Source organism: Carassius carassius, chromosome 23 (genome assembly GCF_963082965.1).
Source record: "Carassius carassius chromosome 23, fCarCar2.1, whole genome shotgun sequence".
Classification (NCBI taxonomy): domain Eukaryota; kingdom Metazoa; phylum Chordata; class Actinopteri; order Cypriniformes; family Cyprinidae; genus Carassius; species Carassius carassius.
This window is the reverse complement of record NC_081777.1, coordinates 16,776,096-16,799,957: the sequence shown is the minus strand read 5'-3', so window position 1 is coordinate 16,799,957 and position 23,862 is coordinate 16,776,096. Positions and strand designations below refer to the sequence as shown.

The 23,862-nt window shown below is 37.9% G+C and overlaps 1 protein-coding gene across 1 annotated transcript; it reads right to left on the bottom strand.

Annotated features, from left to right (window-relative positions):
- Positions 1–22: 22 nt before the first annotated feature.
- On the bottom strand, positions 23–23,175 carry capn12 (calpain 12). The gene is made up of 21 exons (XM_059506314.1): positions 22,910–23,175; positions 21,887–21,956; positions 18,831–18,949; positions 15,726–15,859; positions 15,333–15,504; positions 14,443–14,526; positions 13,826–13,911; positions 13,659–13,736; positions 12,788–12,963; positions 12,174–12,433; positions 11,455–11,466; positions 11,147–11,355; positions 10,990–11,026; positions 10,798–10,872; positions 10,656–10,701; positions 8,244–8,305; positions 7,735–7,803; positions 7,350–7,428; positions 7,121–7,237; positions 1,970–2,022; positions 23–1,081 (listed from the first exon to the last, which is right to left on the bottom strand). The coding sequence occupies exons 1-21, from the start codon at positions 23,093–23,095 to the stop codon at positions 1,055–1,057; spliced, it is 2,151 nt and encodes a 716-aa protein (XP_059362297.1). The 5' UTR covers positions 23,096–23,175; the 3' UTR covers positions 23–1,054.
- Between the last annotated feature and the right edge of the window lie 687 nt (positions 23,176–23,862).

Sequence of the window (23,862 nt, the reverse complement as noted above, 5' to 3'; positions counted from 1 at the left end):
TTAATATAGAAATGCCCCGTGATGAAAGATTATGAGTCTGCTTTTATATTTGGAAGCATAAAACGTTCTCAACTTTTAAAGACATAAAGCAGAGATACATAAATGTTCCTAAGAGGGGAAAAAAGTAGAGGAGGAAGTACGACTCATGCTGTATGAATGAAAAAATATGCAATTAGCCTGCTTGTTACAGGCATGAGCATAATAACAAGCCCCTGCTTTAAATGCATTAGTCCTGCTCGACTTCTAAAAGCATATGAAAGCAGATATGAATGTTCAACGTACATAAAAACAGCCTCGATAATAATTGGAGCAATCAGTGACTCAAAATTTCTATCGAGTTAATTGCATGGTATTTTGATTAATCACATATCAATATTTGCTGGTGCTAAATCACACTGAATTAACATTAACTGACAGCTTTGCTAATGAAATGGATAAATGCGCTAGAATTCTTTTGAAATATAGATTTGTCACCTGCATATGACTTATTTTTTTCTTTGTAACATAAAAGGAGATATTTAGAAGAATGTCCAAGCTTCTCTAACAATGAAAGTGAATGGTGTTCACAATTGTTCCTGGTCTCCATTCTCTTTCATTGCGTTTGGTAACAGAGCAGCTTGGACATCCTACTAAATATCTTCTTTTGTGCTAGACAGAAGAAATAAAAGCATATGGGTTTGGAAGGATATAAGAGTGAATAAATGATGACAGAAGGTTCATTTACAAGTAAAATATTTCTAGTAAAAAATTTAAATGTTTTGTTTATCCGGAATGCAAACACACACACAAACACATTGTGTTAGGTGTGGTATGGTGGGGCGAGGGGGATGAAATGCAAAAGTCTGTTTTGTATCCAGGCGGTAATGACCTACATGGTCATAGACCCCAACTGATGGAGCAGTGAGTGGGTGGAAGCAACTGCAGGGCAAAGGTCCGCAGATCAAAAATGAGATAGAAGAGGAGGAGATGTAGGAGACGTAGGCCCAGGTGGATGACGTCAGAGTAGTCTTGGCCTAGCAGGTCTGTCCCGCTGAGGTGTCGGGTCTGGACAGGCTCACACAGCCAACAGCTTGAGCAGCCACTGCACAAAGACCAGAGAAATGACTTAGGAAACATGCTGTGCACATTATTAATAAATATATGCTTATATTATAGATACATTTTATAGATACATGAAAGCCGTAAAGGGACAGTTCTCCCAAAATTCTAAATTTAGTCATTTATTTACACTTATGTTGATCCAAATGTGCATGACTTTATGTCTTTCTTCTGTGGAACATAAAATTTTTTTGAAAAACCATTTTGGTGACCACTAACTTCTATGCACAAAACATATTTTTTTTAAATATTGTCTTTTGTGTTTTATGGTTTATTTTAATTTTATTAATATACACTACCAGTCAAAGTTTTATTTTTAAATGTTTTTTTAAGAAGTCTCTTCTGTTCACCAAGCCTGCATTAATTTGATCCAAAGTACAGCAAAAACAATAAAATTTTGAAATATCTCTACTATTTAAAATAACGGGTTTCTATTTGAATGTATTTTAAAATGTAATTTAATCCTGTGATTTCAAAGCTATATTTTTAGCATCATTACTCCAGATCCTTCAGCATTCATTGTAATATTCTGATTTGCTGCTCAAGAAACATTTATTATTTGTATTATTATTTAAAAAAAAGCTGAATAGATTTTTTTCAGGTTTCTTTGATGAATAGAAAGATCAAAAGAATATCTTTTATCTGAAATAAAAATCTTTTGGGACATTATAAATCAATTTATAATCACGTTTGATCAATTTAAAGCACCCTTGCTCCCCCATGTCACTTTTTGTGGAGGACATTTGTATCAAATTTCTCTTGACTATAGCTGGAAAAGCGTTTATCATTTTAACATTAGTCAGAGGGTGTTCAGAGATGGTTGTGCTGCAGATAGAAAGAAATGAGCAGATTTTGACAAACAAGATCTTACAGCGTTGATGCCCTTGTCCTTCACCTCTGGGCTGGTCTCTGACTCAAAAAGATCTGAGGAGAAACAATTGGCAAGCTGAATCCTTCCAATTAACATGTTTACAGACTCTCACATCTATGCTAATGCGTCATGAACATCTCAACAGCATATAGGCATGCCAATAAACAGCATGATGAGATGCAGTGCTACGCAATTATATTTACCTTCACACTAGAATCAGATTGTGATAACCATATGTAAATGGGGAAAACATAAATACAAGCTAACAAAAAGAATAAATAACAAAATGGGTAAATATATTCAGTGGAGACTTTAAAAGGTACACCTTTCTAATAAAGAGTAATACAGGAAACGTACTTTATAGCATGAGTAGTGATTGAGCATTAACAGACCATTTTTTTTAATTGATACAAAGAGATGTATGTGATTATTTTATTATCTCGCTTCTGTGAGATATAAAAAGTGACATTCCAGTGCTTAAGGGAATAGTTCATCCAAAAATGAAAACGTGCTGGAAAGGTCATTCAAAGATGTTTCCTAATCTGAAGGAATTTAGAGAAATTTAGCATTACATCACTTGTTCACCAATGTATCCTTGGCAGTGAATGGGTGCCGTCAGAATGAGAGTCCAAACAGCTGATAAAAACATCACAATAATCCACACGACTCTAATCAATCAGTAAACGTCAAGTGAATAACAGTGTGTTTGTGAGAAACAAATTCATCATTAAAGTATTTTAACTTTAAACCATTGCTTGGTTATTGCCAAAATCCATAATTCGTAATCATATTTCATAATCCATAGTCTGTAATCCATAGTAACTCTTTCTCCAGTGGAAAACCCTGTTGTCCTACTTACATCAAAAGCAATGGTTTGAAGTTTAAAAACGTCTTGATGTTTTGTTGTTTTACAAACACTGGAACAGTGTGGATTACTTGTGGTTTATTGTGATGTTTTTATCAGCTGTTTAAACTCTCATTCTGACGGCACCCAATCACTGCAGAGGATCCAATGGTGAGTAAGTAAAAAAACAAACTAATCTTGGATGGCCTTAGGGTGAGTACATTTTCAGCTAATTTGCATTCTTGGGTAAACTATTGCTTTAAAATGTTAAATTCTGTGTGTTATTTTCCTCACAATGTCCTAATTTTAGATTCTAGACCTGGACCTCCCACTTGACAGCAGGATGGATTCACACTTGTCTACGAGAAACTCTGACCCCTTTATTTGCATGTCACAGATGGAATGGACTCTTTAGTCTTCTACTGACAAGTTTTGGGGAGTTTGTGTCCACTGTAGCTTCAGTATCCTATTTTTGGCTGACAGGAGTGGAACCCATGGTTCGCTGCAGCTGTAGCACATCCAGTGCCACATCTGACATGCTGTGTGTTCAGAGGAGCTTTTCTGCAGCGCTGCTGTAATGCCTGGTTATTTCAGTTACTGCCACCCTCTTCTCTTTCAGGTCATTCCCCTCTGACCTCTGTGAATAACAAGGCATTTTTCCCACATTCTCTACAGACTGATGTGCATCAGTCAGAGATCAGCAGATTCTGAGAAATTAAAACCATTCTGTCTCACACTAACAATAATTTTATGGTCAAAGTCACTTAGATCGTGTTTCTTCATTCCGATTGTTGGTTTGAATGAGAACTGAATGTTATTTTAATGTGAATGCTTTTATGCATTGAATTGCTGCTGCATGATTGGCTGTTTGGATAGTTCACCCAAAAATGTAAATTCTGTCATTAATTACGGCTTCTCATGTCGTTCCAAACCTGTGAGACCTTTGCTCATCTTCGGAACACAAATGAAGATATTGTTTGATGAAATCCGAGAGATTTCTGAGCCTGCATAGACAGCAACCGAACTACCACGTTCAAGGCTCACAAAATTTCATTTTTGGATGAACTTTACCTTTAAGTAGGTGTACCTAATAAAGTGATCACTGAGTAGCCTATATGACCCTGGAGCACAAAACCAATCATAAGTCACAGTGTCACATGGGTATATTTGTAGCAATAGCCAAAAATACATTGTATGGGTCAAAATTATACATTTTTCTTTTAAGACAAAAATCATTAGGATAAAGATCATGTTTCATGAAGATATTTAATACATTTCCTGCCATAAATATATCAAAATTTAATTTTTGATAAGTAATATGCATTGCTAAGAACTTCCTTTGGACAACTTTAAAGGCGATATGCTCAATATTTAGATTTATTTTGCACTGTCAGATTCCAGATTTTCAGATCTCAGCCAAAATTGTCCTATAATAACAAAACATACATCAATGGAAAACTTATTCAGCTTTCAGATGATGTATAAATCTAAATTTCAAACCCTTGTACCCTTATGACTGGTTTTGTGGTCCAAGGTCACACACACACATTGATATATATATATATATATATATATATATATATATATATATATATATATATATATATAAATATAAAACAATTGTGCTGCTTAATATTTTTGTGGAAACTATGATATAGATTTCTTTGATGTATAGAATGTTCAGTTGAATTTTTTTTTACTTTATACATTTCGTCACTGTCGCTTTTGATCAATTTGAATGCATCCTTGCTGAAAAAAGCATTCAAGTTCCCTACACTTAGTATTTATTTCATACTAATTATATTTCAAATCTATTAACATATTTACTGACATAACGCTCAAGAATGGTACATTACTAACATAGAAATTATAATTAGTTATTATTTACATTTTTTATAATTAGTTATTAATAATTATAACTTGTAGTAAACTTGAACCCATCTTTCATACACTATTACAATCAAGTGTACTACTGTCACACACCTGGACTCATTTTGTGTGTTTTTTGCCCCTGTGACCCAGTTTCTGTCTCTATGTGGTTTGATTAGTTCCCAGGTGAGTCTAGTCATTTCCGCATGTGTTCCATGTCCCTGTTAATTAAGTCATGCCATCCACCTGTGTTTTCCCAATTATCCCTTGTACAAAAGCCTTGTCCTTTCAGTTCTGTTTTGTCGGGTCTACTCGTCTACTTGTTACTTGTCAACTTGTTACCTGTTACTTGCCACTTGCCACTTGCCACTTGCCACCTGTTATTTGCTACTTACCTTGCCTATGTTTGATTTAATAAATCCTTGTTTCGTTTATCCCTCGGCTCCGTGTTCCTTCCAGCAGCGTAAGCCGTGACAGAAGACCCGACCCAAAAAGTTAAAAAAAACTGCGTGTTTTCCCTCCGTTTTGTTTTCCGTTTTTTCACAGTCTTTGTCTTTCGGTAGTGTGTCATGGATCCCCTCTATCGCCCCGAATACCTCCTCCTCCTGCTGGAGCAGGAGGGACTTTCTCTCGAGGACCATACTAGACGGTTTCTCTTGATAGCTAATGCCACCAGCTACCCGGACCACGCGCTGATGTCGCCCGAAGATGGTCCTCGGGAGGATTTCGCCGCATTCATAGAGTGGAATCTGGTGAGAAATGGGTCACCTCTCACGGTCGGCCCAATGGAGGATCTCGCCAGGTCCACTCTGGACCCAGAGCCCAGCCTACAATCTCCCCACGGTACGAGGCATAAGCCCGAGCCCACCGATGACGGAGAGCCAGAGAGCAACCCGTCAGACCAGGTGCGAGAGCCGGCGACACTGCCCACCACGAGGGAGCAAAATGTGGAGCGCCAAATGGGTCAAAATGAGGGGGTTTCCAATTCACCTATGCCAGATCCTCTGTTAAGCCCAGGAAGGGCTCCTGATCTTCCGTTAAGCCCAGGAAGGGCTCCTGATCTTCCATTAAGCCCAGGACGGGCTCCTGATCCTCCTTTAAGCCCAGGACGGGCTCCTGAACCCCCGTTAAGCCCAGGACGGGCTCCTGAACCCCCGTTAAGCCCAGGAAGGGCTCCTGATCTTCCGTTAAGCCCAGGACGGGCTCCTGATCCTCCTTTAAGCCCAGGACGGGCTCCTGAACCCCCGTTAAGCCCAGGACGGGCTCCTGAACCCCCGTTAAGCCCAGGACGGGCTCCTGAACCCCCGTTAAGCCCAGGACGGGCTCCTGAACCCCCGTTAAGCCCAGGACGGGCTCCTGAACCCCCGTTAAGCCCAGGACGGGCTCCTGAACCCCCGTTAAGCCCAGGAAGGGCTCCTGATCTTCCGTTAAGCCCAGGAAGGACTCCTGATCTTCCGTTAAGCCCAGGACGGGCTCCTGATCCTCCTTTAAGCCCAGGACGGGCTCCTGATCCCCCGTTAAGCCGAGGACGGGCTCCTGAACCCCCGTTATGGCCAGGACGGGTTCCTGATCCTCCGTTATGGCCAGGACGGGTTCCTGATCCTCCGTTAAGCCCAGGAAGGGCTCCTGATCCTCCATTAAGCCCAGGAAGGGCTCCAGCCCCAGAGCTTACTCCAATGCCTGCTCCTCCAAAATTCCCACCCTCCCACCCACTCCTGCCATTTTGTGTGTTTTTTGCCCCTGTGACCCAGTTTCTGTCTCTATGTGGTTTGATTAGTTCCCAGGTGTGTCTAGTCATTTCCGCATGTGTTCCATGTCCCTGTTAATTAAGTCATGCCATCCACCTGTGTTTTCCCAATTATCCCTTGTACAAAAGCCTTGTCCTTTCAGTTCTGTTTTGTCGGGTCTACTCGTCTACTTGTTACTTGTCAACTTGTCTACTTGTCCACTTGTTACCTGTTACTTGCCACTTGCCACCTGTTATTTGCTACTTACCTTGCCTATGTTTGATTTAATAAATCCTTGTTTCGTTTATCCCTCGGCTCCGTGTTCCTTCCAGCAGCGTAAGCCGTGACAACTACAAGTGGTGAGCTAATTTTTTTTCAAATACAGAGAAAGTATGTTAAAAGTACATTCTAGTTCATATTCATGATGTCCCAGAATAGCACAGTTGAGTACACTTGGATGATCTTAAGTTTATCTTAAGAAGTACTAAGGAATCATTTTTAGTATATGAAGTACAAAAATAGTGTGTGAAAATAGAGCACTTTAAGTACATTATGGAAGTGTACTGTTTTTTTTACCTGGATACTTTATTATTATTCTAGTTATTTAGCCCCTATAGTGTCTAATGAATCAGAAGTCTCGCATATTCACAGAAAAAAGCTTACTTTTGTGTTGCAAAATGGATAGGAAGAACACTCTGTTCATGGACTTACCAAAGAGCACCTGCAGTCTGGCAACACAAGACACAAAGCCGTTGAAAGGCAGGTATTGTTCACCAGCGCCAAACCTCTCCCACAACAACTGTACCACAACATTGTCACACTCCACTCCTGAGGGCAGAAACAGACACAGAACGAGGGAGAGGGAACGTGAGCGCCTCCGAGGAGTGTACAGACTGTAACTGTCCCTTTAGATATTGACACAGCGTATGTATGTGATCACCTGAAGCATTCAGAGCCAAACTGAGCTCAAACGGACTCATGGTTCCTGATGAATCCTCATCAAACTGGAAAAAGATAGACTGAGGAGAAAAGGAATTATGGAGTGTAATATCAAGCAGTAATTTCTCCATATTTTCTTGAAAGGAAGCCAGTGTTTGGGATTTAGCTCCAATACGACACTGGCACAGAGCACTAAGGCAAATGAGTTGATACACAGAATAAACAACAACAGCAGCAACATTTCAAGGTCTTTTGGCCTGCGCAAGACGAGCTCCATGTAACCTAACACAACCTGATAATTGTCACAGCTCTCAGTGTCCTCACTGCTCTTTCTAACACTGTGCCAAAGCTGAGAGTGACCTTTTCACGCATGAGAACTAAGATACCTGCAGATTGCGGAGGGAGGTGAGCAGCTTCTCTGCTTGAGCTCTGCTCAGACGGCCTCTGCCACCAGTCTACACACAACCGTTAAGAATATCAACCAAGAAAAATATACATGTCACTAAAATAGCATGCTGCTGTTTAACTGGCTCTTATTCTCATCAAGGCTGCATTAATTTGATACAAAAATATGGTAAAAAGTGTTCAAATGTCATTTATTCCTGTGATGGCAATTACCCAATTGTTCAGTGTCACATGATCTTTCAGAAATCCTTTATATATGCCGATTTGCTGCTCAGGTTATTATTAATGTTGAAAACAGCTGCTTAACATTTAACACTCTTAACATTACTGCTAGAAAGTTAAAACATAATGTATTTGAATATTTGAATGTATTTCATGTATTTTTAATACAATTTAACAGTCTTAACTGTCACTTTTGATCAATTTAATGCATCCTTGCTGAATAAAAGTATTAATTTATTAAAAATATCACTACGTGGAAGAAGGATACGTCTTCCCCAAAGATGAGCTGTCTGCAGGTCTCCAGTGGAAGTTCATAGTCTTTTTCCAACACTAAAACACAATCAAGACACAAACAAGTGAAACATCCCTAGTGAAAAATAAATATACTTAAATGTATTTGAAATACATTTATTTAATGTTAAGTATACTACAATTACATATTTATGTATTTAATATAAATACCATGCAATTGTACTTTTGGTATGCTAAACTGGGATACTTAAAGGGTTAGTTCACCCAAAAAGGAAAATTCTATCATTAATGACTCACCCTCATGTCGTTCCAAACCTGTAAGACCTCCGTTCATCTCCGGAACACAGTTTAGGATATTTTAGATTTAGTCCGACAGCTTTCTGTCCCTCCATTGAAATTGTGTGTACGGTCTACTGTCCATGTCCAGAAAGGTAAGAAAAACATCTTCAAAGTAGTCAATGTGACATCAGAGGGTCAGTTAGAATTTGTTGAAGCATCGAAAATACATTTTGGTCCAAAAATAGCAAAAACGACGACTTTATTCAGCATTGTCTTCTCTTCCGTGTCTGTTGTGAGCACGTTCACAACACTGCAGTGTAGTGACGTCCGATTCGATGTAACCGGATCTTCTTGAACCAGTTCACCAAATCGAACTGAATCGTTTGCATTAATCCACAAATGACTTAAGCTGTTAACTCTTTTAATGTGGCTGACACTCCCTCTGAGTTAAAATAAACCAATATCCCGGAGTAATTCATTTACTCAAACAGTACACTGACTGAACTGCTGTGAAAAGAGAATTGAAGATGAACACCGAGCCGAGCCAGATAATGACTCGTTCACGAGTCAAGAACCGTTCTGTCAGACGTGTCCGATTCGAGAACCGAGGAGCTGATGATACTGCGCATGTGTGATTCAGCGTGAAGCAAACCGACACACAGAGCGTCTGAACCGAAACTGATTCTTTTGGTGATTGATTCTGAACTGATTCTGTGCTAATGTTATGAGCCCAGGTAAACCAAAGGCTTCATAATGATTCATCATCGCAAATGAAGTCATTACGTTAAGCGCAAAAGAACCGGTGAACCGCTTTCTTCAACTGGTTTATTGAATCGAACTGTTCGAAAGAAGTACTGGTGATCCGAAAACCGATGCAAGTCAATCTTTCGTTCGTTATCTGGCTCGGCTTGGTGTTCATCTTCAGTTCTCTCTTCACAGCAGTTCAGTCAGTGTGTTTGAGTGAATGAATTACTCTGGGATATTGGTTTGTTTGAACTCAGAGGAAGTGTCAGCCACATTAAAAGAGTTAACAGCTTAAGTCATTTGTGGATTAATGCGTATTGGAGACGCGAACCGTTTCAAACGATTCAGTTCGATTTGGTGAACTGGTTCAAAAAGATCCGGTTACATCGAATGATTCGTTCGCGGTCTCATTACATACCCGGAAGAGAAGACAATGCTGAATAAAGTTGTCGTTTTTGTTATTTTTGGACCAAAATGTATTTTTGATGCTTCAACAAATTCTAACTGACCCTGTTATGTCACATGGACTACTTTGAAGATGTTTTTATTACATTTCTGGACATGGACAGTAGACCGTACACACAGCTTCAATGGAGGGACTGAAAGCTCTCGGACTAAATCTAAAATATCCTAAACTGTGTTCCAAAGATAAACGGAGGTCTTACGGGTTTGGAACAACATGAGGGTGAGTTATTAATGACATAATTTTCCTTTTTGGGTGAACTAACCCTTTAAAGTTTGCAAAACTGAAACAACTAATTTTGTACTTAATGCACTTTAATTGTGCGGAAGTAGTCCAACTAAAGATATATTTAAGTATATTTCAGATACACTTTAAATATCTTGCATTTAAAGACCGATATTATTCAAAGATCTTAAAATCCTCATCAAAAGTGACATTAAAACACATTTTAGGCTTAATATCAAGAAATGTGCATTGTGCACATGTAGTACTCCAAATATAGTTTAATTATCATTTTATATCAATAAGTCTCAAGCGATATCTCAGCAAATAAAGTAATAGATTTGAACTATATTGTTTAGTATGAAACAAATGTATTAGTGGGTCATGTATTATCACATGGTGACCCATTCCAGGTAAATATACAATAGATTTCAGTATAAATTATTGTATTACATAAACAATTTTATTATATAACCATATTTTTTATACAGTACTAGTATTTATCTACTTTTGTTTTTTTATGTTTTCCTTCTACATGCATACAATTAGATGAATGTATAGTAACACTACTGGAATTCATCACACTAGCCTAACTTTATAATAACTGAAGCTACATAATACTTCCACCTTGTGGCCATTTGTGGTACATTAACAATGTTTGCTTAACTATTGTGAACAATCATTGTGGTGAAAGCTTGTGCTAAATGTGTACATCCAGACCTGAGTTCACCAGGTTCATGAACTGCACAGCATTCACTCTGTCATCCTGGAAAGTGAAAAACATAAAGACATATGTAGAGATGCTTTCTTCAATGATCCATCAGATGCCCACAAATCTTTTCCACTCTAGAATGTGACTTACTGATCCAGCTTTTTCATCAAACCACTTCTGCACTCTAAACTGATCCTCTGGCAAGACTGGCTTTGACATAACCATCTGTGGTATGACAAACACATATGGACATAAAGAGAGCAACATAAATATTTAATATCATAATATTTACACACAAAGACAGTTGTTCTACTTTCTCATCTCAGTCAGTTGATGTCTTACCACAGAGTAGTTGTTGGTGCAGGGGAAATCCTGGAACCTGTAAAGCAGATTTGAAACTTTTTTATGGTTAACCGCTGGACAGACATTCTGCAAACAGCACTGTGCCAGAATCACAACAGAGAACTGATAGAAACGAGATGTTTTTCGTTCTTTGTACCCCTGTATGTTGCCGGTTTTGGTGTAAACACGGAGAAAGAACTCCCCCTGCAGGTTGGGCCGGTAGGTGGAGGGTACGATGACATAACTGCCAGGCTCTAGGTGCACCTTCCGCCACACGCTCCTTATGCTGCGGTACTTTCCAGAGCGAGCAACTGGACTGTTGTTGGAGAAGAATTGCTGGTCCAGAGATCCTGGTTTCTCCTGCAGCTAAAGGTGGAAAAATGTGAAAGTGTGTGCATGTGTTTGTATTTCTGTATTTCTGTCTGTATTTTAATCCTGTTAGCTGATATTCATTCAGTTGCTCACCTCGGGGGGAACCTGAAAATGAGAATGAAGAGGTAAGACAAGAGAGAAAATAATAATAATAAATACATTTTAAATCTGCATTAAGCTAATAAAAAAAAGCTACATTTACAAAGAATAACATTGAGCTAATGTTTTATTTTCCCCTCCCACATTTAAATGTATAATGTTTACCATTTAAATATTAAATAATTAGGATTTTATTATTGAAATAATTTTATTATTAGCATTCACACAAAATACAACATATGTGACAGTATTTGTATGTGCATTTATGAGATTCCCCAAATATATACACGACACACACACACACACATAGTATGTACAGTTTATAGATTTTTTAAAAATGTCTTTGTAAAACATCTCTTATGCTCACAAAGGCTGAATTTATTCAATCATTTATACAGTAAAAGCATTAATATTGTGAAGTATTATTACACTATGATTGCATATGAAGCTGTTTTATATTTCAATATATTTCAAATTGTAATTTAATCCTATGATGGTAAAGCTGAATTTTCAGCAGACATTACTCCAGTCTTCAGCCTCATTTGCATTATAATTTTAATTAATGATTCTATAAATTTTATAATATTAAGTCATATGCATCACTCTATACACTACAAATTATTAATTTAAAGACTCATCATAAAGTCTGAAAATACATTACTATGAGACTCTAGACATATTTTAGTTTTATGTAATATGTAACAGTCTCTCGCCTTGTAGATGTGAAATGCGATGTAGAGAAAGTTGACTTGATCTTTCCGTCTGCGGTATTTCTGGAGAAGCTCCACCAGCACCGTGCACTTCTTCTTTCTCTCGCGCGGTTTCTCAGTCTTGCTCACAGGAGCCACCACTACACCTACTTCATCGTCTTCTCCATCTCCTTCCTCCCCTTCTTCATCCTCCCCATAATCATAATCATCCACATCTTTCTCAGACAGAACCATCTGGAACTGAGGATTTTTCCAAAAAGATCCTATAGGATTGAATAGGAAGAATAAGTGATTAGGAAGCATGTTAAGGAAGCAGAGGAAGTAATTACACTGTAAAACTATTTTTTAGAGCAAATAAATAATGCTAAAAATAATATAATATAGGTAACACTTTAGTGTAGGGACCAGTTCTAACTATTTACTAGTTGCTTATAAGCATGCATATTACTAGCATATTGGCTGTTTATTAGTATGTATAAAGCACATATTAATGCCTCATTTTGCATGACCATATTCTACATCCTTAATCCTACCCGATACCTAAACTTAACAACTACATTATTAACTAATAATATGCAGTATTTAGCAGACATATTTGCTAATAAACATGCAATTACTGGGGTATCGTCTGCTGCCCCCTGCAGAGCACATTGGGACCCAGGTGCCTTGATGTGAGCTCAGTGTCCAGGACGAGGTGGCTGTGTCATCACTCGCCTCCCCTGACATAGAGTCCGGATTCACACTGCACATTTCCACTGTATTAAACAGCCGACAAAAGTCTTCTATTCCAATCCTAAAAAAAAAAACATAAATGCTTATGAAGTGCAGACGTAGGCAGATTTAAAAGGAGTTCACCCAAAAATTAAATTGTTGTCACCATTTACTCACTCTCTAGCTCTTCCAAATCTTCTCTTGAGCACAAAAGAAGATATTTTGAAGAATATTGGTAACCAAAGAGTTGATTGTAGACATTGACTTGGGTACTATGGAAATCAGTGGTTACTGTCAACTGTTTGGTCACATTCTTCAAAATATTTTCAAATGTGCTCAACAGGGGGAAAAATCTTATACAGGTTTGGAACAACTAAATGACAGAATTTTTGGGTTAACTATCACTTTAACTAAATGGCCTATTAAAGGATGTGCTGTCTGCAGTGGCAGTTATTATTAGTAGTGGTGTTATATAATTCTTGGCACTTAATTGATTCCTGTTTGGCATGTGCTCAACAATAGCGAGAGATAGAGATAGAGATGTGTGTGGTGTGTGTGTGTGTGTGTGTGTGAGGAGATCACTCCCATGATAAAATCAATGTTTCTGTCAGCACCAGTTGATGACCAGCCTGTTTCTATTTTTAGCGTGCTGCAGAGTCACTTTATTTTCATGATTTGTCTGACATAAAATGTTTCTGTGCATGTCCCAAGATACAATTGTGATTGTGTGAGTTATGCAAATGTGTCTGAAAAAATGTACAGTGCACATTTACCTACCAGAATTCTCCATCTTCAACTTTCGCCAACTCAAGTCTGGCCTTCTGAGCATTATCTATAACGTCCCAGTCTTTACACCTGCACACACACACAAACACAAATGTGCAATCTTTAGCAGCCCTGAGATGCAACTCTGGTAAGAAGTGAGCTGCTGAGGTCTTTCTCACTTGTCACTCCAGGGTCCACAGTACTCAACAAAGCCCCAGGGGTTACGCAGCCTCAGCAATAAGACCTCTTCAGACGCCCTCTGGACCTAGACACACACACACACACACACACACACACACACACACACACACACACACACACACAAACACAGAGAGCATGTGAGAACCTGTGGGGTGTATATTGGGCTCTCAAGGGCAGTAACACACAGACATGTTTTCCAAAAGCTATTAAAAATCACTAATTGGATGAAAAATTCACTGTCTATCAAATGCTCAGGTCATAATTTTCCCCAAATGTAAAAATAAATAAATCACAATCTCACAATCCAAAAAAAAGTACACTTTATTTTAAAGTATCCATGTAAATGTAATTATAATTTTTATAAGTGTAGTTATTAAGTGTAATCACACATTTAAGTACTGAGTAATATTAAATAAGAACATGTACTACTTACTATAGGGATAGGGTCAGGAATAGGGTTTTAGTTTAGGATTAGTTGCATGTAATTTTGCATAATTTACTATAGTAAAGAATACTGTAAAATAAAGTACCCCCCATCCCTCCCTCCAGTGTTCATGTTTTTAAAATCATGTATATGTGTGTGTTATATTCATACCTTATCTGTATCAGTGATGGCATATGCATGACCTTTGATAAGACCCTCTGATGTCACAGTGCCAATCTCCTTGACACTTGCAGCCTGCACACAAAACACAATATATGCGTGTTTATTATGCATACAGTCATGTATATTTTATATTGTATATGTCTTTTATGTTCACCAAGGGCACATTTGTTTGATCAAAAAAGCAGTAAAAACAATATTGTGAAATATTACTACAATTTAACCTAACTATTTTCTGTTGTAATAAATTTTACAGCATTACTTATTCTAGAATTACATTTATTCCTAAATTTTTAAAAGCCATTATTCCAGTCTTCAGTGTCACATGATAATTCAGAAACCATAGTTGATATGCAATGTTAAAAAAAAAACAGTGGTGAATAGAAAGTTCTAGATTTATGTGAAATAGAAATCTTTTGTCATATTGTAAACATGCTCATATTCTCCAAAATGGCGCTACGGTGACGCTGAGAGACACAGAGGAAGCAAATCGTTGAATAAAGTCATTATTTCTGTTTTCTATGCCTACAAAAAGTATTCTTGTCGCTTCAAAACGTTACAGTTGAACCACTGATGGTACAGGACTATTCTGACAATGCTTTTCGTACTTTTCTGGACCTGGACAGTGTGATTTATTTGGCAGTCTATGGGACAGTCACAACCTCCCGGTTTTCATCCAAAATATCTTAAATTGTGTTCTGAAGACGAACAAAGCTTTTACGGGTTTGGAACGACATGGGGGTAAGTGATTAATGTCAACATTTTCATTTTGGGGTGGTGTAACCCTTTAAAAAAGAGAAAATCTTACTGACCCTAAACATTTAAATGGTTGTGTTTGTGTGTGTATGTGTCACTGGGTCTGTGTGTGTATGGGTCCATACATGTATGAAGCAGCTGAGCAGGCTGCTCCTAGCCAGGGCAGCAGTGATGGCCCTCCAGAACATGCGTGGGGGCCGAGAAGACAGAGGGAGGGAGTAGGCAATGCCCCCTGTAAAATCCTCCATTCCTTCTGAGATAATTCCCCCTTTCAGACTGCCATAAGATCCAATCAGCCTTTGAGAACAGACAGACACATATAAAATATTACTAATTGGCTTCTATTGGTTAGAGTGATTTCACATGAATTATTCTACATCTATGAAATGCATCTGATTATTTTTCACAACTGGATGTTTTTTCAAAAATATCAGTCCTTAAATAACACAAATGAACATTGGCCTTCACGTGAGCGGTGTCACTAATGAACAGTCAAGGACACATATGCTGGAACTGACTTGGCATAAGCTTTCTCCACCAGGGCGCTCCAGAACTCATTGGTGGTGCGAGAGTAGCTGAAAAGCAGACGGCCCTCTCTCACAGGCAGCCTGTCATCCACTACCACCTCCACCCACTCACCATACTGCCAGAACTGCACCACACACACATAGAGAGAGAACAGGGTTACATTTGCTCTTATACAAGCACTTTTGGGTGTAGATGTACCCCAAAAAAGTGGTCTGTTTTACTGTTCTGTATCTGTCACGGTTTTGCAACATTTTGACCAGTACATTTCCTCTGTTTAAAATGGGTCAATGTACTAAATGTACATTGTAAGAAAATATATGAAAAAAAGAGGGGAATTTTTTAATTATATATATATATATATTTTTTTTTTATGTCTCTTATGCCCACCAAAGCTGTATTAAATAGACCAGAAATGCAGTAAAAATTAACATTTAACAATTTTCTAATTCAGTATATTTAAAAATGTAGTTTATTCTTTTGATAGCATACATTATTCCAGTCTTTAGTGTCAGATGATTCTTCAGAAATCATTTTAATATGCTAACTTGGTGCTCAAGAAACATTTTTTTTAATCAATGTTGAAAACAGTTTTGCTGCTTAAAAGTTTTGTGAGAACCATGATACTGTATAAATTATGAACTGTAAAACAAATGTGATTGTTTGATGAATAGAAAGTTCAACTGAACAGCATTTATTTAAAATAAAATTATTTTGTAACATTATAAATGTCCACTTTTCATCAATTTAATTCATCCTTGCTGAATAAAAGTATTAATTTCTTTCAAAAAACAAAACAAACATACAAAACAACTTCTGAATGGTAGTACACTTTAATTTACCAAAGAGCCATAAAGGCAGAGCAGCAAAAACAGTGGAAAATAGTCATGGGGAACTAAATGCTGAATGTTTTGGTGTAAACACGTTAAAGTAATAAAAACTGTATGAATGACCCCTGAAATGTGAAGTTTAAAGACTTTATGTGATGTTAGACAGGTTTGGACCTGTTGGCCTGCAGGTAGCTCCATGTGCATATCCATGTGTCTGTGACCATGTCTTTGGGCTACAGTAACAAGTCTAAACATTTCAGCAACCATCCACCAATCAACAGTCTTCTCATTTCTCTCCTGTCACTCCGTTTTAGATGTGTCTTCTTTCTTTCCTGTCCTCTCTAACCCTCCTGGATCAGGTCAAGTCATGTTGTGCATAGCTGTTTAGCCTCTGAATGTAATACTATATCAGGCAAAAGATAATTATATGATGAGAATGCCATAATAATTACATGCATTACAATGCTTCACAACCTTCAATAAGAGCTCTTCAGTGCTAATATGTTTTGATTGTTTAATTAACTGTGCTGTTATCTCACAAGCTTACCCTTAGTTTACAACCAAGCACATAACAGCACATGCCACGAGAGCTGTAGTGGCTTGTTTTATTGCATGCTTTGTCAAGGTGAACTCTCTGAAACAAATAGCATTGCAGCAATAATTACACACGCAGTGGTTCATTCGTCACTATGCGCTTCAGAAAAAGAAACCCTGAAGTGTAGGTGAGCAAAATGTGGTTTATTTATCATATATATACCACGTATTTAGAAAGGGCTCATTATATACAACAGCCTGTAATTGAGAAAAAAGGTGACAGAACTTATTTAAAAGGATATATCATTCAGTAATATCTGCCAGTAATTTTATGAACACCATTTGTCTTTTGTCACCATTAGCCCCTATCAAAACGCTAGGTGAGATCCCCCCCCCCCCCCCCCCAAAATCCCCTGTAAATTGCGCTCTGTATACAATTGTGATGTGATTGGCAGAATTAGATGAACAAACTCCACCCACCTTCACTTCTCAGTAAATCTTTCAGTAATCGGTTTACTTTCATGGTGCCTTGAGCCTCAGAGTGGGCCTCTTTTTTTCCAGGCTACCACTATAAGCACAGCTTTCTTTTTTAAATGTCTCTCTCTCTCTCTCTCTCTCTCTCTCTAGTGGTTTCTGCTTAATTACAAGGCTGACATGATTCCTGAGGGGTGGACAAAATAAAGACTATTCTGGTCTTATCTGTTTTTTTTTCTTATCAGTAATTGTGGAAACTGTGTAGGCAAGCACTGATACATGAGAGTTTACAATTATAGGATAATTTTAAGGGGCGTGGTCATTCCAAACTTTGGATTTAACTGACCAGCATGGTTCCAATCAGATCATTAAAGGGAAGTCGTGGCCTAGTGGTTAGAGAGTTTGACTCCTAACCCTAGGGTTTTGGGTTTGAGTCTCGGGCTGGCAATATCTCGACTTAGGTGCCCTTGAGCAAGGCACTGAACCCCTGACTGCTCCCCAGGCGCCGCAGCATAAATGGCTGCCCACTTCTCCGGGTGTGTGTTCATGGTGTGTGTGTGTGTTCACTGCTGTGTGTGTGCACTTTGGATGGGTTAAATGCAGAGCACGAATTCTGAGTATGGGTCACCATACTTGGCTGTATGTCACTTTCATTAGTGGAACAAATGAATAGTAGCTAGAGGGTTAAAGCTGATTTTGAAGGGTTCTGCAACAAATACACAACACTGGAACAAACAGAAATGCAATGTTCCTTCTCTGTGAATGAAAAACAGACAACCGAATTATGATCATCTGTGCCAGTGTGGTGCGTGTTTAAAGGGGGAGGGGCAAGCGGATGTACATGTCATCGGGACAAAAGGAAGATGACGGGAGCTGTTTCTGGAAAAATCCTCAGCTGTTAGGGATGGATAGGTCAAAGAAGAATGATTCTAATTACCATTCCCTTCGACGTGTTACATCTCCAGCTAGAGGTAAATCCAAAATACATAATTACACAGAAGACATTCAAAACAAGGTTATAAATTCTGGACGGATTCGACTCGCTCACAGACCCCCCACTTAGACTATAAAAATGGACCAATGATTTCTTTTAAGCTTTCCCCATGCATCTTTTATTTACAAATCTCAGTTGAATTTAAGATTTAATAGCAATTGTGTATGGAAAAACATGACGTATTGTATTACTTCTAAAGAATAACCTCTTAAATTGTCTCGAAAATCTTGTTTTTAATCTACTGTAGGTTTCCTGTTCCCCCTTACCCTAAAACGAAAGATGCCAGCGTAGGATTCACTCAGGCTTTGTCCAGATGGAACCACTCTCACAAACAGAGTCGGGTGCATGGTGAGACAGGACAGGGCCGCCAACAGCCAGCAGTTACCTGTAGCAAGACACGGTGACAGGCTGTGTTACACAACACATCAATTACATCAGTATTTATGACATATGACCACAGCCTCAAACAGAAAAGAGGAAATTCTGGCTTTGAAGAATCAGGAGACATGCGGTCTGTCTCCCGCATGGTGACATTCCTCTGTAACAGGTAACAGCTGTTCGTTTGCCCCGTATGGGGGAAACCGAAATGGAGCACTTCATAAAAAACACACTTAACGCGGCAGCTCCCATAGGAATGACACCAAACACAGCTCTACTATGGAGCACGTCCAATTAATCTTCAAACTGCAAGCAAACAGGCTGGATATGTTGATGTGGAAAGCCACTTGAAAACAAATAATTACAATTTCTGCTTGAAGTGCTAAGAATGAGGCACTATTGGGCAGATTTCCATTCAATTGAGATAATTTCCACATGTTGTGTATAGATTATTTAGTGATGCTTTGCGATGTTCATATATTATTTAGAGAGGCCATCCAAATCCTGAGTGGCAAATGCACACTTCATGATTTAAGCAAAGATCTGCCTGCTTTGATGCAAGAGGCCCTCTGTTTTTTGCATGCGCATTTCACAACTCAGAAATGTTGAATTTCCCAATAAATGACAGCCAGATGTTGCCGTGACAAGGATATTGTTTGGTATTGCCACTCAAGTATCTAGGGATACCCCTTAAATTGCATTTATTGAGGGATACAAAAGGGAGTCAGCCCTTTCCAGAAAATTAATGATAAATGCCCATTTAAAGATCATGTGTGGACAGGACCTTTTGAGAAATACTGGTAAACTAGTTTTGGCAGTTTGCTGGAATGAGAAGTTGTGGCATTACCAGTAAATTACTGTTTTGATGCTTTATGTGAACAAAGCACAAGAATATTGGTATGATGTAACAAGTCTGCATTAGGCCAGTCGTAAATTTCTGACTGTGCAAAAGATAAAAACGTAATGGTCAAATGTGTCAGTTTGAATGTTTACATAAAAAAAAAGGAAAAAAGGCAAAGCAGCAGTGTGGAATGCAAAAACATGTTGGGCGGCCAGTCATATAGAATGCATTTTGTTCAAAAACTTGAGATGGAAGGTGTCTGTGGAGAAGAACATGTTTGTGTGCGTTTCAGCATTCCTTGTATTTTTGGGTGTGTTTTGTGCTCCACTTTTGATCTATGCTTCTAACTAATACGACCTCTTAAGGGTGCAGCCTTCGGAATATAAGACACAACAATTTGATAAAACATTTTTTAAAAGTACTTTAAAGAGCAGATTCAGAGGATGGTGCCGTATTTAAATGTAATTTCCGAATTCCATTTCCATTTTGGTGTGGATGGCATCTTAATTGTAATAGAAGCTATTTTCAAAATATACAAAGGTGAAACATGAATGGGAAATTGTCTAATGAGTGAGTTGGACTAATTTCTGAAAAAATCAACTTTGCAATATGCAATACGCTTTATGCCAAATATGTAAATGCTTATATAATGGACCAAAAAACTGTAAATAAATAAACTGAAAAGAAAAGGAATATTTTGAAGAAAAAAAGAGAAAAAAATTGTAGTATCTTTTTATTTATTTATTTGATAATAGTAATGATTTTGTTATTTTATATATATATATAAATATATATATAAAATATATATTTATATACATATATATATATATATACTGCACCTTTTATGGGGTTATTTAGATTCTGACAGGCACAGGTTTTGCTATGGCGCATGCATCAAAATGCATGGTAAATGTGATCCTGGAGCACAAAAGCAGTCATAGCATGGTATATTTGTAGCAACAGCAAACAATAAATTATATGGGTCAACATGATACATTTTTCTTTTATGTCAAAAATCATTAGGATATTAAGTAAAGATCTTGTTCCATGAAGATATTTTGTAAATTACCTACCATAAATATATCAAAAGTTAATTTCTGATTAGTAATGTGCATTGCTAAGGACTTAATTTGGACAACTTCAAAGGCGATTTTCTCAAAATATTCTCCTATCCTAATAAACATACATCAATGGAAAGCTTATTTATTCATATGATTTGATGTATACATCTCAATTTATCAAATTATTGACCCTTATAACTGGTTTTGTGGTCACAAATAAACACTGAACTCATTCAGCATTTATTATTTTTTTTATGGATTTAAATACATTTATTTCTGTAACAAAGATGTTTCACATTTCATTGACTCTTAATTGAATTACGATTTTACTTGACATGTTGATATAAGTTGAAAAGGTGCAAAGTTCTGGCCTGGTGTTGATAAAGGGGTACTTGACCCTTTCTCATAGGACTTTAGGGGTATGTAAGACAAAAAAGGTTGGGAGACACTTAACTATATACAGCTGACCATCTCGCCAACATTCCACGTCAAAGAAAACACTTTCCATCAACACCAAATCAACGCCATATGTAGAAAGGAAGCGAGAGGGGCAAGGCAAAACAATAAAACAATACCCGCTGTGCACAAAAATGTGGGTGGAAATGGGGGGTGGGAGAGGGAGGGGTGTACAGATGATGCCAATCCGTCCTCACACTCCCTCCTTCTTCCCTCTGCTTTCATCCCTCCCTGTCTCTAGTAAATTTGTCATGTTTTTGATGTGAGTTGCCTGCAGCGGCTCCATGTTGCATCTCTCAGCAGAGACTCTGCAGTAGGCTCTGAGATCAGCGCAGTGTCTCGAGGCTACAGGGGCAGGATTGGGATAGTACATTAAGCATGATGAGAAAGATCTGGGTGGAAGAGGATGGGGGGGGCATCTGCATGATAAGGAGAGGAATAGTGGGAGACGGATATTTCACCGATAATGGTCATGCCTTGAGGGTGCATTCAGCTGATTTGGTTTCTGACAAGTGCAGTAAGGCGTTATCCCATTATCCTGGCATAAAATATGAACAACCGTGCGCTAACACGGGCGTACACTCACCCAGCTGGCCCTGGCAGATATCGGTGGTGCCCATGGTGCCCTCAACAAAGACAGCATTACTTGTGATTTCCTGAAGAGGGGGAGAGGTGGGGAAGAAAGATGGGTGTGAGCCAAAAACTATTTGCAAGTACATGTGATGCGCTGATGGGGAGATCTGAAAACACATGCAAGAACTATACAGGTTCAGGGTCGGTCTGTCTTAAAGGATTAAATCACCAAGAAAATGAAAATTCTTTCATCATTTACTCACTTCTTGTCATTCCAAATCTGTATCCATTTCTGTCTTCTGTGGAACACAAAAGAAAATATTTGGAAGAATATCTCAACTGTTTCAGTTCCTATTGACTTGGAACCAAAACTGTTTAGCTCCCGACATTCTTCAAAATATCTTCTTTTGTGCTCAGCAGCCAAAAGAAATTCATACAGGTTTGGAATGGCATGAGGGTGAGTAGATTATGACAGAATTTTATTTTTTTGAGTATTTTTAAACAAATTAAAAACTTTATATCTTAATTACTGACTGATTTTGAGAAAATACAGGCTAAGGCTATATATTTTTGTTTGCATCCAGTTAAATTTTTTGTTTTATGTAATTTTACTTGCTTCTGTATTTTCTAGTGATATTCTTCAACTGTAATTAAATTTAAAAAAGAATTGTCAGAAAGTGGTGGAAAAGTACAATGCAGGTTGCAATTATGATTTCCCCATAAACATTTTTTTTTATGCTTGATCCCCACTCAATAATGTAATTTTCCCTTGAGGTGCAAACATAACCTTCAATGACTTTACTGGTGTTCAATGAAAATTATTGCTTTCTACTTCACTTTCTGATGTTTCTTTTAACTTATTGTCAAATATTGTCAAAATGATTGTTGATAAATGTTATTATACACGGCATAGACACAATCTAAAAGCATTCTTTCTGAAAAAAAAAAAAAACAATTTGAACCTTAATTATGCTGATAATAAAAAAGACTATTCTCACTGTAGTAAGTAACCTAACTTGTGTATAAATGAAGTTACCTTTGGGCGCAGCCACTTCACTGCCTTTTTAGGATCGGGATCCACTGGAACACCGAGGGAGCTTTGGTTCGCTGCAAACACCGGGTCAGAGAAGAGAACGGCAGATCTCAGGCACTTCTGCAGCAGGGCGTCATAGTCTTGATCTTTAAACTTCACCGGATTGTCAATGGAGCTTAACTCAGACATCTCTTCAAATCAGCAGCGAGGATCAGATGCGATAGTGCTGTCACAGGCTGTGCTAAAGTTTCTGAAATTCAGAAAGGTTTGGAGCAGCACATCCCATTCCACTCCCACCCTCTCAAGTTTACTGCCCCTGGGAGGCGTAGAAACTTGAGACGTCTGCTAATGTACAATACGGGTAGATTCAATAGCTTGGCTACATGGACTGATACTTGATGTAAATTAGACTTGCTGCTAATATAAAAAATTATAATAATAAAAAAATAAATAAATAAATAAATAAATATAGGTGTATGCGTGTCTCAGAATCTAACGCCCTTTTTAATTTTAAAAGGAATTTAAATTCAATAAAAATGAACTTTTGTTATATATATATGTGTGTGTGCGTGCGTGTACCTACTTTATATTTTGTTGACAAATTTGTACAAAACCTAACAAAATCGCCCAAAACCTCCATTTGGGGACGTCCTCATTCGTAAAACTGGTTTAAAAATAACTAAAAATGCAAAAAACCGGTTTAGGTTAAAAGTTAGTAACTATCTGTATTTTAAAACAATAGAAGTCTATGTAATGTTCGCTTTTAGATAGCTAAGTAAACGCGCGTGCGCTTGTGTGTCTGTGCGCGTGAAATAACACTTTCATCACTAGATGGCACTGCAAGCCACTACCTCAGTCTCACAGTTCTAGTTCTCAGTTGAGTTCTCAGTTGTGGATTGTTATTCTAAATGAACACATTAATGCCAATTTCTTACCAGTTATGTTTTACTCACTGG